Genomic DNA, 13559 nt, shown 5'->3' with positions numbered 1-13559 from the left:
CAGGATGAGCTCCACGTCCGAGAAGGCCACCGGGGCCTGGGTGGAGTCGCAGGAGCTCGGCTCCAGCTGGCCAGCGGCCGCCAGGGTGAGAGGCCCCGGGACCCCCAGGCAGGGCCGGAGCCGCCGCAGGTCCTCCCGGAAGTGGGGGCTGCAGAGCAGGTAGAGCAGGGGGTTGAGGCAGGCGGGCAGGGGCAGCGCCAGGAGCAGCACGGACTTGACGGCCTCGGGGGTGACGGGGACGAGGCCCAGCGCGGACGCCAGGCTCAGGAAGGCCACAGGGCAGTAGAGGAGCCCGTCAGCGAAGGTGAGACGGGCCACGTGGCGCACGGCGGCGCAGTCCCACACGGCCTCCAGCTCGGCCCCGGGCAGCTCGCAGGACAGCCTGACGTAGGCTGCGGCCACCGCCAGGAAGCAGGAGGCATTCAGCATCGCCAGCGCCGCGGCGAAGCCCAGGGCGGCCGGCCGGCCATCGGGCGGGGCGTACGGCAGGCAGAGCGGGGAGGCCCCGTACTCACCCACGGAGGCCAGTGGCAGGGCGGCCGCCAGCCCCGCCAGCGCCAGGCAGCCCAGGGCCCCCGCACGCAAGCTGCCCGGGGCCGGCGCCTTCCCACGGGCCCGCACACAGGCCACGGCCACGCTGCAGTGCACGGCGGCCAGGGTCAGCAGCAGCACGGAGGCCTCGGAGCCCAGCACGGCCAGGAAGCCCACGGCCCGGCAGCCCGGGCCTGACTCCCAGCGGGCGCCGTACTCCGCGAACCGGCCGAAGGTCAGCGCGTCCACGGAGGCGAGAAGGCCACAGGAGAGACCGGTCAGGGTGTTGGCCCCTGCGATGGCCCCCACCACGAACTTGAGCGGGGGCAGGGGGCCGGGCCCGGCTGCGGACAGGCTCAGCAGCACCAGCCCGTTGCAGAGCACGGAGAGCAGCACGGTGGCCCACACGGCCAGGCGGACGCCCCAGCTCTCGAAGAGGTGCTCGCAGGGCTTGAAGGGGCCTGCGGGAGAGAGGACCAGACTAGCCTGGGGCCGCGGGGCAGGCACGGCCTCATCCATCTGCAGGGCAGCCCTGCAGGCCACCGGGAGTCTCAGGACTGCTGGTGGGTCGGGGGGAGGGGCAGAGGGGACACAGAAGGAGGACTTCCTCCACGAGCTGCGGCGGGTGGACACCAGCCCAGGACACGGAGGCACAGACATGTGAGAAACGCACACGCGGTACAGACTAAGGCAGCACGGACCAGCCTTGGGGAAACATCAGGCAGAGCAGCCCTCCCCAGAGAGCAGCACCCAGAGCAAGGAAGGGACAGGCTGGCCTGGAGGCAGGGCAGCAGCCCTAGGGACAGGCTGGGGCCAACCCGCAGAGCGGCACCCAGAACGCTGCCATGAGGAGCCTGGCCAGGTGGGCTCTCCCTGGTTCCTCGGCCACATTTAACGCTCACGACTGGGTCAGTGTTGGGGGCAAAGCCTACTGAGAACATCAGAGGGCAGGTGGCCCCTGGGGTTTTCCCGTCTGGTTCTGCACTGGATGGGGGACAGCCTGGCGCTGTCCATCTCTCTCCCCAGGCCCTGTCCTCAAACCACCTTGTAACTCTGGGCCTTTGCTCTTTCATCCATCGTGACCTGGACTCCTGTGCTTCCATGTGCTGCTAGGCGGCCTGGGGATTTGAGAGGATTTGTGACAGCTATTTTTTAAACATGTTCTTTTTCTGATTACCAAATAGTAGATGTCAATTGTAGAAAAATTGGAAAATGTAACATGGAAAGATTGAAACTGCTTATGATCGCTCCTCAGATAAACTCATCATTTTGCTATGTTTTCTCTGAGTTTTAAGAAATACATATATACATATAGATTTTTTTAACTAAACTGGGACTTTACATAGTTTCTCATCCTTTCTCTTTTTAAAAGTTTATTTATTTGGCTGCGTTGGGCCTTCGTTGTGGTGCGCGAGCTTCTCATTGCAGTGGCTGCTCTTGTTGCAGAGCACGGGCTCTAGGTGCGCGGACTTCAGTAGTTGTGGCACGTGGACTCAGTAGTTGTGGCTCGTGGGCTCTAGAGCGCAGGCTCAGTAGTTGTGACGCACGGGCTTAGTTGCTCCGTGGCATGTGGGATCTTCCCGGACGAGGGACTGAACCCTTGTCGCCTGCATTGGCAGGTGGATTCTTAACCACTGCACGACCAGGGAAGTCCCATAGTTTCTTATTCTCTTTTTTCAGTTAAAGTTTTATCATGCACACTTTCCCATACAGTTACATCACTGAAAAACACGTTTTAGGTGTCTGTGCAGTGAATATGGGCGCACCGGAATTTATTTGGCCATTTGTATGTGCTATTGTAAAAGTGAGTGCAAGCTGGATTTTGTCTTTTGGAGCTTCCCCTTTTATGTCGTCGCTGCTGATCACCGGTTTTCAGAGGCCGCGTGAACACGCACCTGCCCCTCCAGGTGCGCTGGTGCGCTTGCCGCTGCGGGCACTAGAGGGCGCGCTACAGCCGCGAAGCGCGGGGCGCGCGTGCTGCGGGGCCTGGGCGGGGCTGGAGAGCTGGTGAGAGGGACGCTGTCCACTGCCTTCCACTCGTCCGACGCTTCCCGGCCCGGCTCCCGTGGCCGCTGCCGCCTCCGGGGCGGCCTGGGGCTTCACGCTAAACACAGAGGCTGGGCTGGACCAAAGGGGAATTTTCTGCTTCTTGACAGCAAGATGGATTTAGCAGAGACTGAAGGAGACTTCCTCAGCCGTTACGGAGCGGACAGTGCTGGAAGGAGCCCCCGGGGACACCCGGTGTTTTACGCCCGGGAGAGCTTTACCTACGAGAGGCGGCACCCCTCCTGGGATGGAGTGGGGAGGGATGCAGAAGGGGGCCTTGCAGGGTGCTGCCCTGCTCGAACTCTGTGGGTCTCAGATGAGCCAGCCCCTCACCACCACCCTGAGCAGTGGGGTCTCTTCGCTGAGAGAAAGTTCCTCCTGGCTGTATCACCTCTGGCGATTCGTAAATGTCGCTTTGACTCCCCTCCCCTCCCCCGCTCCCCCCAAGCAGCCACCGAAGGGGGGCGACAGCCCCTTCCCCGGGAATGACCAGAAGAGGCTGAACTCGCCGAAGAGCGGGGGCTCCTGCAACGGAGCAGGACGCTGTGGTCCTCCCCACACCCATGTCCTCCGCCTGCCTCTTGTCGGTTTTAACCAAAGAGTAAGTTTAACCAGAGAAGTGAGAAAACGCAGAAGCAAAGGAAAGAGTCAAGCAGGACTAAATAATAATAGTCATCGAGCAAAGTCAAGGGCCTTCAGTCCCTCCTCGAGGGCTGTAGAGAATATTCTGAGCCATGTCCTGTGAGCTGTTTTATAGATGCTGAAACCCGCCCCCGCCAGCTGGAAGAAGTGAACTACATGATGACCAGGCTGTAGCCGTGACCTAAGCTGCCACAATTCCGAGAACCGGCCTCAAGAAATGGGAACAAACCGACCCTGGAACTGAAGCCTAACTGTGCTTAAAAACAATCAAGGTGACGCTGATCAGACCACCGATGACCAATTTCAAGATGACCGTCAGAGCTGACTGTGCTGTTTCTGCATGTAGCCCCCTCCCTCTGCCTATACATCCCTGAAACTCCCCCGTAAAAGCTCTTGGCCACTGACTGTCGGTGGGGGGAGTCGGCCTTTGGACATGAGTCCACCCTCCCCCTCCCAGGTTGCCAGCCTGCAAGGTAAAGCAAACTTTCCTTTCCACCGACCTTGTCTCTCGAGTATTGGCTTTCAAAAGGCGAGCAGCTGGACCCCACTTTCCGTAACGCTCCTCACCCAGTCCCTGCCCTCCCCACCCCGAGGCACCCCTCTCACCTGGAACAGGGCTGCACTGGACAGTGGGGTGTGGCCTGGGGTCCTCCACCTCCAGCTGGAGCTCGTCTGGGTCCACATCATCTGAGGGGGGACCAGAAACTGGCTCAGACCCTGGTCTTGGTGTGGATCAAGCCCCACCTTTCTCCAAAACCCCACCCCTCTGAGATGTTGTCCCGACTCGTCTGCTGGGCACAGGGCCTCCCCACGGCCCTGCACAGGTGTGTCTACCCTCGGGGGCAAACCTCTGGTCAGCTGCCTGTTATCCGCCTGTGGCCCTCAGACACCGAGTGCCCCCATGTCCTCCCGGGCAGCTGCACAGAGTCAGGGGAGGCTGCCCTGCTGGTGGGGGCCCTCCACACGGGCCAGCCCACCGCTGTGACCCCGTGTCCAGCTGGGAGCCCTGCACACTGCAAAGGACAGAGCAGCGAGCGGGATGCGCTCGGAGGAGGTGGACCAGGGACGGTGACGACAGCGGAGCTGCTGGGTGTGTTGGACTCAGAAAAGGCAGGGTGAGGGGAGGAAGGCCGTCCTCAAAGAGCTGCCGGCCTGCAGGCATCACTACACCCCGACGTGCTGATGGTCCCAGGCGGCAGAACCAGCATCAACAGACGGGTCACAGAAGGAGGCAAATCATGATCCAGAGGGAGAAGCTCTGGTTCTCCCTACACAGAGAAGCTCCCACCATCAGAGGTCACGTGTGCTGAGCGCAGAACCCTGTTGCTGGGCGTTGGGCACAGGCGGGGTGGCATGTGGGGTGGACGAGACGCGGCCCTGCTGTCGAGGAGCCGTGGGCACGCACACTGCACCCACGAGGAGGTCACCTGGTGCCAGGGCTGGGGCTGCCCCAGCTCTCATCCTCCAGGCCCTGTGCCTGCGGAGTCCTCACCGACCCTCCCCACAGCTGCAGGAGGCAGGCAGCCCCGGGCATCATCGGACACGTGAGGAAAGCGAAGACCTCGCCTTGGGTCTCACAGCCAGTGAGCGACAGAGCAGAAGTCAGACCGAGCCTCGCTGCTGGGCTGCAGAGCCAAGGTCGGGGGACAGGGAGACGGTTGGGGGAGCTTTACAGATGCACGCGGTGTGCGTAACTGGAGAGACTGGAGCAGGAAGTCTCCAGTGTGAGGAGGCGCTTCTCTACTGCATTAGCAGATAGACTAGATCATCTTTAACCATCCTTCCAATTCTAAGTCTAGGCTCTGCGATTCTCTCTGAGAAAATAGGATTAGAAAGGCAAATCCCTTGTTAAAGAAACTCCAAAACGTTTTTGAATCAAATGGCATTATTTTCCTTATCTGCTCTTGTGCTGTTTATTAAACCAGGGCCTGCAATCTCCAGGGGGGTGGACATCTCAGGGCCCATAAATTCTTTAAGGATATTGAAATGATAAATGATAACTAAACCAGTTTATAGTTTATAAAGACAAAACTCTCTTGCAGTGATAATTCATCATTGGAAGATCCCCCTTGAGGCTTGTGGGATCTTAGTTCCCCGACCAGGGATTGAACCCCGGGCCCCTGGCAGTGAGAGCGCAGAGTCCTAACCACGGGACCGCCAGGGAGTTCCTGGAAAGTTTCTGGAGTTGGGTTGGGGTAGGTGGGGGAAACTGCCTCTCCTGGAAGGTTAGGGAGCCGGGCCAGTGGGCTCTCCACCGTGTACAGGCCAGGCCCAGGCAGGCGACCGTTTGTCACGCTTGTCCCCGCCTTCAGCTCACATGTCTGCTTCCTGTGTGGAGCCTTCCTCCCACTTAAAGGGTAAACAGTTCAGTTGGGAGCTTTCCCTGGAGGCAGGGAGGCCCTGTGGAGCTGCCCATGGTCTGGGCGCTGTTGGGTGGGCAGGGGGCCGGGCTGTGCCCACAGCCTAGCATTCCATCCCTCGCCACCTTTCCTGCTCTGTAGAACGGAGCTCAGCAGTGCTTGGAAATCAAAATGCACGGATGAGGGCTTCCCTGGTGGCGCAGTGGTTGAGAGTCCGCCTGCCGATGCAGGGGACGCGGGTTCATGCCCCGGTCCGGGAAGATCCCACATGCCGCGGAGCGGCTGGGCCCGTGAGCCATGGCCGCTGAGCCTGTGCGTCCGGAGCCTGTGCTCCGCGACGAGAGAGGCCCGCGTACCGCAAGAAAAAAAAAAATCAAAATGCACGGATGAGATGCAGGAGCTGAGGCCCGTGGACTCCGTCTGAGGCTGTAAGGTCACAGCCAAAGTGCTAAAGACTGCTCTTCACCGAGGGGGAAGTGGGATATGGCTGTAGCCGCGGCCCTGGCCCCCTCCTAGGCTCAGCAGCTCCTCAGGAAGTGGGGCCCGGCCCTGGTGCCGTTATGGCAATGGCCGCCCACGATCCCGATGCCCTATGGTTCTCCCAGACTCTGGCCTGGTGGAGTTTCACTTTCAGGAAGGAAGGTTTCCACTCCTTCCATCCCTGTGGAGTGGATGGCAGACACCCAGACCGCCCCAGGGAAGCTGCTGCCCCTGCCGGGCCTCACACCCTCCCAGGAGGGCTCCAGTCCCCTTCGCCTGCCCACGACGGCCTCCTGGGCTCCCAGCTACACTCCTGCGTGTCTGGCCAGAGGCCCCTCCGTGAGTAGCCACCGTGGACGGAGGGCACACGCGTCTGTCTGCGGGATCTTCAATGCTCCCGACGGCCTGTGGGGCGTGAACGCCGCTCCCAGTTTACGGATAAGAAATGGAGGCTCCGCAAGGCCTCGTCCGCAGTGACCCGACCCCTGAGTGGTCTGGTGGAGTTAGAACCTGGGTCCGTCTACACTGGCATGAATGTTCTTACGTGTTTAGAGCTGATCTTTCTGTTTAGCTTCTGCACTGACACACTGAGAAGAGGGAGTTAGAGACTGAAGGGAAACCCCGGAGCCGGGGCCCTTTCCCCTCCCTCCCAATTCTGCTTGCGCTCTGCAACCGGGGCCAGGCCACGAAGACCTTCTCTCTGCCCTTCATCAGAGGCCCCAGCCCGTGGGTGTTCCCCTCTGGCCTCCCCGAGAGGCCCCCGGGCGCCAGGGCCTCTGATGCCCCTGGTGAAACAGCGGGGCAGACGGCGGGGGCAGCAGTGACCCCCAGCTGGTCCTTTTGGCTCTGAGACAGCGTGAGAGGGCTCTTTTCCAGAAGCAGGTTTAATTAATTGATTTAACCTGACCCCGCCTGGCTCGGGCTGACTGGAAAACGCTGTCTGCTCTGAGGACGCCCGCTGCAGGGCTCGCGTGGCGGGGCGGGGGGCGCCGTGGAGGAGCTGCGGCCCACGAGGCCCACCAGGACAGGGCTGTCACGTGAGCCACGGCCTGGGGCGCGCCCTGGGGGCCACAGAGGACTTGGCAGGCGAGAGGCCTGCCTGCCGTCAAGGTCAGCGCCGCCCTTGTGTCCCCGGGCCTGGGGGACAGGCGTGAACAGGGGCCGCCCCTCCCTGGGCCCCCGGCAGCCCCTGCTGGCTCCCCTCGGGGTCCTGCGCCTCCTCCCTCCCGGCCCCCCCCCCACGGCCCCCCGGGTCACTCACAGCGGCTCTCGGCTGCGCCGGCAGGGAGGCCCAGGGGCCTTTTGGGAGCGTCGCGGTCGTCAGGGTGAGGGCCCTGGGGCGCCCGTTGGCCCAAGGCCTTGAAGACGCCGCGGCACACCTGCACCTCTGGGAGGGAGCTGTGAAGAAGGAAAGGTTTCCACACACTAGGAAGCCCCTTCACTGGCGGGGGGGTGCGGGGGGGGGGGGGGGGGGGGGGCACGGCCACCTTAGCCACGGCCGGGGCCCGGCGGCCCGCAGCCGCCCGCTGCCCCCGAGCGCCCTGACCGCCATCCAGCCTCGTCCTCCCCCATCTAGAGGCCTGAGCCAGGCTCCGACGGGGAGCAGCCGGGCCACGCAGCCTGGGAGCCCCGCCCCTCCGGGCAGCCCTCCTCTTCCGCTCGCGAGGAGACAGGCCTCTCCTGGCCGCTCTTCACCCTCGCTCTCCGTGAGGCCTGCGCCCTGTGCCTCTGGGAACGTCACAGCCGGGTCGGCGCCCTGCGGGTGAGGCCGGACCCCCGTTGCTTTGCAGCAGACAGAGCGTGGGCCACACGGGCCGAAGGAGGCCTGGGGTCCTCGGCACCAGCAAGGGCTGAGCGGCTGTTTTCTACTCATCAGCACCCTGGGCTCGGCCCTGATTCCAGGCCCGGAAGCTGCCCAAGCAAGCAGGGGGCCTTCCCACCATCTTAGCTCTGTCCTCGCCGGGGTCCCCCAGGGCTGGGGCTGGAGAGGGAAATGCTACGCGGGGATGAGGGGGAAGGGGCCCTCCGCACTCAGGCCTGGCCAGACCCTGGGCCTCCAGGCTTTTCTCGGGGTGAGGCCGTGGGCTCTCTCCTGTCCCTCCTGGCCTGGCCACTGCCCTGAGGCAGACCTCTGTAGGTGTGGGGACGGGAAGCCTCACCTCAGTCTGGGGAAGCTGTCCTTGGGGAAGGCCTGGGACAGAGCCCAGTTCCCTTTGAGCTTCAGATGCACCAGGCCCCCAAGCCCGGCCAGGGGCAGTGTGGTCAGCTGGTTGTACGTCAGGTCCCTAGGACAGTGGATGGTCAGGGTCACTGGCAGTCAGGGGGTGGCTGGAGGCGGGTTGTGCTGGAGGCGTGGCCAGTGTGCCCGGGATGGGAGCCAGAGGAGAGGAGGGAAGGAAGGCTCGGGGGAAGGAGCACGGGTGCCCGGCAGAGGCGGCAGGGTTGCCAGGGCTCCGTCGTCCCCGACCCGTGGGACCTCGGGGGCCGGTTACACAGGGCTGTTGGAGGTGACGCCACGCCGTCCCAGCTCCTGGGTAACACAGCCGCTCGGCCACAGCTGCTGGGCCCCGTCTGAGTCCCACCGGAGTCCCTGTCCAGCCCACCAGGGCGTCCACCTGCTGTGCCGGCCCCCGGCCCCCTGCTCTTCTGAGGATGCGGGGGCCAGAGCTGGGACTGAACAGCGTGGCCGTCTGGCCGCACGCAGGGGTTCGGTCGCCCGTTCTGTTTCAGGGCCAGCTTGGTAGCCAGAGGTGAAGATGTGCATGGCTCCCCCTGGAGGAATATCAGAAGACGCCAGGCCTCCAAACCAGACAGCGCGGCCACAGACCAGCAGCGTGGAAACGGCCTGGGCTGGATGTCAGGGAACCGGGCCCCATCACCAGCTCCCCGTGAAGCCGAGGCGTGTCGCAGGTCTGCCCGAGCCTCAGCGGCCTCATCTTTCAAAGGGATAAAAATACCCATCCAACTGCTGTGGCGGGAGCAGAGCGAACGGGCGGGAAGCAGCGGTGAGAGTGTGGCCTGAGCCCAGAGAGCAGGGCTGTGAGCGCCGGGGTCCCGGCCCCTTGAGTGAGCACCACCTCCGCAGGCCGGGGAGCACCTAAGAGGCGAGGGGCAGGGCTGCACGGCCTCCGGCAGATGCGCCTTCAGGACGCAGTGCAGAACACGCACCACTGTGCGCCGCGGCCCCGCACGCTCCCCGTTCCCGCCCCGGTGGCTTAGGGACCTGGCTGCCCGGGGGCTGAGGCTGCGCGTGGCACCGCAGAGCTCGTAGGGGTGGTTCCTGCTCATCAGGCCCCACGTCTGTCCAGGGGGCTGCGAATGCCGGTTAGGCTGGAGCCATGTCCCCAGCACGTGTGGCCGACACCCACGCGTGTCCCACCCCAGGCCGGGCCCTCCTGCCCCTGCTGGGCAGCCCACAGGCCCACGGTGCTCCAGCACCCAGGAGGAGAGGGCAGTGGATACTCACAGCTTGACCAGGGAGCGCAGGGTCGCGAAGGCCTCGGGGTGGATGGACCGGATGGCGTTCCAGCTCAGGTCCCTACGGGCAGAGGACGTGACAGGAGGGGACAGTGACACATGGAGGACCCGTCGTTCTTACCCTGGGTCACCGACACATGTGCCATGGTGTGGGCATGCAGGGAGGCTGCCCGCTGGGGGTCCTCACGGGGCGCAGGCATGCAGGGAGGGCCCCCCCCACCCTAGGTACTCACAGGGCCTGCAGGGAGGTCAGCTGGTGGAAGGTGTCAGCTCTGATTTCCCAGATGCGGTTGTGCTGGAGGCCACTAGGGCAGTGAGAGAGGCTGGATGAGCCCAGAGGCCCAGACACTGCCCCCAACCCCGACCCCACCCACTGGGCGGAAGAAAGGACCCAGCCCGCAGAATCACCAGAATTAAAGGGAGCATGGGGGATGTGGCTGCCTTGGGTAAATGGGTCAGGAGACAAAGCTACAAAGCCGTCCCTGTGGCCCCAAAGGGAGTGAGCTTCCAGGGTTCCCACTGGCCCTGGCTCCCAGCCCAGCTGGCCTCACTCCTCGGGCCCTCCAGACCCTAGTCCAGCAGCAGAATACTGCCCAGCCCCTGGCGGCCCCAGACGGGCCCAAGCTGGGAGGCAGAGCTCAACAGACTGGCGTCTGAGTGGGAGACGGACCCTGGGCCTTGGCAAAGGTGCAGACCCTCCTTCCTTCAGTGTCATGGCACCAGGACAGGCCCTCACGTCCCCGACCCTGCCTGGTCCGAGGGCCCAGGCTCGGAGGGCCGGAGGCCCTGTCACCTGGGGAAGCAGAAGCTGGGTGAAGGGAGCTCGGAGAATCTGTCAAGTGGTTTCGGTCCCCGTGGAACCTGCAGGCCAGGTTTCCCTCCTGGACACGACTGTGCACGTGTGTGTGTGCTTATGGAAACCGAGAGCCTGGGCACTTCCAGTCCCCCACGGCCACCCCATATCCAGCCCACCTGCCCCTCCGCTGGCCCTAATCACTGTCACGTTTCCTGCTGCCTTGACTCGCAAGGAGCCGCCTCGAGACCCCTTTTGGGCACCATCTCCTGGGCTGTCACTACGAGTCCTGGCCTGTCCCGGCCTCTGCCGAGCTCCCAGCCCTGACCTCAGGGTCAGCAAGCCCAGGGAGGGGAAGGTCAGAGTGCTTGCTGACCCCGCCCTCAGGCCCAATGCCCCAGACTCACATTTCCTCCAGCTTCTGACACCCATGCAGGCTGGGCAGCCCCTCGATCTGGTTGTGAGACAGCTCCCTGGGGAGAGGGGGCCGGGCTGGTGAGGGGAGCTGGGCCTCAGGGACACGGCTGTGGACCTCCTCACCCCGGGCACTTCCCTCCAGCTCCCCGCTGGGCCCCTCCTCTCTGCGGGGCCTGGATGGGGCTGCCTCATCCATATGAAGGCCCAGGGGACCCTGGGAGGGCCCCGGGGGTCAGGAAGCAGGAGGTGAGAGGGGCACAACAGGGCCACACTGGGACGAGCCAGCTGGCCGAGGCTACCCAGGCGGTACCACTGTCACAGTACGGAGCTGACGCCCCTAGGGATCCCCCGGCCCAAGCCCCCATCCAGCTGAGGCACAGAGGGGATAGGACCTGCCCACGGACACACAGCCTGTTGGTGGCAGGCTAGACACCCGTCCAGGGCTGGTCGTGCACATCTTGAGCCAGGGGCTGTGGTCCATGGTGAGCACCTCAGACCCGAGTGAGACTCAGGGGAGAGGAAACTCCCTGCTCCTCACGGGACACGTAAGCTCCTCTGTGGTCCCCGTGTAGACTCGGGTAGCCTATTAGAGCCACTCTGGGGGGACCTACGACGTGCCGGGCACTTCCAACCCTCCTAAATGAGCCCACGTTTTGCAGATGAGAAACCAGAGCTCAGAGACACAAAGCGGGAGCCGGGATTCACCGGCCGGAAGTGGCAGAGCTCGGCCTCAGCCCCGGCCCTGACTTCGAAGACAGAGGCTTTTCCCCGAATGGGAGAGGGCAGCCCAGTCCCTCTCGGGCAGGTCTCAGCCCAGGCTGCCTCTCTCCAGGAAGAGAGTGACCAGGGGACGGAGGCCAGAGGGGCCTTGCCAGGCGGGAGGGCGCGGGAGGCACTCACAGGACACGGAGCCTGGGCAGCTGCTGGCACATCCCCGGGGGGAGCCGCCGGAGGCCCACACGGGTCAGGGTCCTGCGGGGAGAACGGAGCGGGGCTGGCACCGACCCGGGCCCTGTCGTCCCCGGCCCCTCCCCCCGCCTCCCCTCTGGCCTGACGCTGACGTGGGAGCACAGAGCTGACAAAAGAGAAGTGGGGGGCACGGGGCGGGGTGCTGCGGGGAGAGAGAGGAGGAGGTGGGTTGGGGTGGACAGAGGGGCACAGCCGGGCACCGCCTGGCAGGCGGTCCTGCAGCCAGACCCTCCCGCCCTCCCCTTCGTGTCCCCCCACGTCTCCTGGTGTCACCAGCAACACGGGGGCCAGACCCTTTTCTGCTCCTTGTAGGGGAGGGGGACCATGCGCAGGCCGTGGATGGAAACTCCAGCCCCAGTGGGGCCCTGGGAACCAAGCCCAGAGCCCGTGCCCTGTGCCTGGCGCAGGGAGGATGCCGGGGCGCCCGGGGCGGGGCAGTGGGCTGCGAGCAGGCTGCAGAGCGGCGGCCTCGGGACAGGGTGCTCCAGGGAGGGCGTGAGGCCGAGGTCACCCTCAGGGAACTATTCTTCCCTCGAGGAAGATTTTCCAGCTCTGGGTGTCCGCGTGGCCCTTCTGCTCACTCTCTTACAGTGAATCGAGGGCCTGCTACTCTCTCCCCCCTCCCCCCCAGGACGAAGTGGCAACCAGGAAGCACAGGAGGTGGCTGTCACAGCCCTCCTGCCGCTCCCGGGTCCTCCGTGCACCTCGGCTTGTGGTTAGGATCGCCGAGAAACCCCAGGCTGGGAAAGCGGGGAAGAGCAGCCCCTCCCGCCCCGAACCACCTGCCAGCCTGGTGGGAGCGGCCAAGGGCCCCTCTGGGCCAGGCTAGAAGGCCAGACAACGGGGACCAGACTCTGGGGGGCTCTGGGGGGCGACAGGGGATCGGGGGGCCAGCGTCCACTCACAGGATCTCCAGACTGGTGGTGCCTTTGAGATCTGGGAACCCCTGGATGTCCGTGGCACCATTCAGAGATCTGGAGATAGAGCACCAGGTGCTGAAGGGGGGGTCAGCCCTCAGGGACCACCCCCACAGGGACCCCATCTTCTGGGGACACCGTCCTTCCCCGACCTCCCTCCGGTGACCCCAGCTGCTCAGGCCCTGGTGGAGGCTGGATGCCTAGCAGGGTCCAAGCTGCCATTTCCTAGGTCAGCTCCACCCAGCCTGGCCCGGACAGAGCCGGTCACCTGGCCCCCAGCCACCTGGCCACCCAGTTACCCAGGCCCAGTGCGCACAAAACACAGGCAGGGACCGTGGGACTCGCCCCGTTTGAAAGGCAACGGCTTGAGTGCTTCCGAAAAGGTGTTTGTCTGCTGGGGTTGCTCGTTGGAGCCGGGAAGCGGGTCTCCCCTAAGTGTCACCTGCCGGGGTTTCCCCCAGTGGTCACCCCACCTCGGGGGACCACGCGGGCCTGCACGCGACAGGAGCCCAGCAGGATGGGTGCCGCCGGATCCCGAGGAGGACCCTGGGCTCGGGCCTGAGCGGGAGAGCCTGGGGTCCAGCGATGAAACATACGGATGGCGCCAGCCTCAGGGGTGAGAGTGGGGTGCACAGGAAGGTGGAGCTTGCGCCCCGAAAGACTCAGGGGCATCCCTGTGGTGCTGCGTGTAGAGCGTCACCTGCAGGAGGTTTTCTGAAGACGTTGCACTTGGGATGGGAATTGAAAGAGCAGGAGAGACGAGGATGCCTTTGGGTGTCCAAGAGTCACAGGGTGTGGCTCTGGGGGCCCCGGAGAACCAGAACCTTGTCAGGTTGCTGCTCCTTCAGCTATGTGAGCAGGACCCTGACTTGGCGGGACTGGCGGGTGGGGGGTGGTGCCAGAGGGCAGGGGGAGGCACCAACTCAC

The 13559-nt window shown here is 64.3% G+C and overlaps 1 protein-coding gene across 1 annotated transcript in view; it reads right to left on the bottom strand.

Annotated features, from left to right (window-relative positions):
* The window catches only part of LGR6 (leucine rich repeat containing G protein-coupled receptor 6), a gene marked incomplete at its 3' end in the record, with an annotated part of 95291 nt that continues 81732 nt past the window's right edge, over positions 1–13559 (bottom strand). The window contains 10 exon segments of the mRNA XM_007456168.1: positions 1–992; positions 3826–3906; positions 7321–7438; positions 8174–8215; positions 8218–8344; positions 9526–9597; positions 9770–9841; positions 10737–10802; positions 11647–11718; positions 12621–12707. Of these exon segments, the coding sequence (XP_007456230.1) occupies positions 1–992; positions 3826–3906; positions 7321–7438; positions 8174–8215; positions 8218–8344; positions 9526–9597; positions 9770–9841; positions 10737–10802; positions 11647–11718; positions 12621–12707 (1729 nt within the window).

This window comes from Lipotes vexillifer, unplaced genomic scaffold (genome assembly GCF_000442215.2).
Source record: "Lipotes vexillifer unplaced genomic scaffold, Lipotes_vexillifer_v1.1 scaffold1201, whole genome shotgun sequence".
NCBI lineage: Eukaryota > Metazoa > Chordata > Mammalia > Artiodactyla > Lipotidae > Lipotes > Lipotes vexillifer.
Note: the sequence above shows the minus strand (reverse complement) of the source record. Positions and strands in the feature narration are given on the sequence as shown.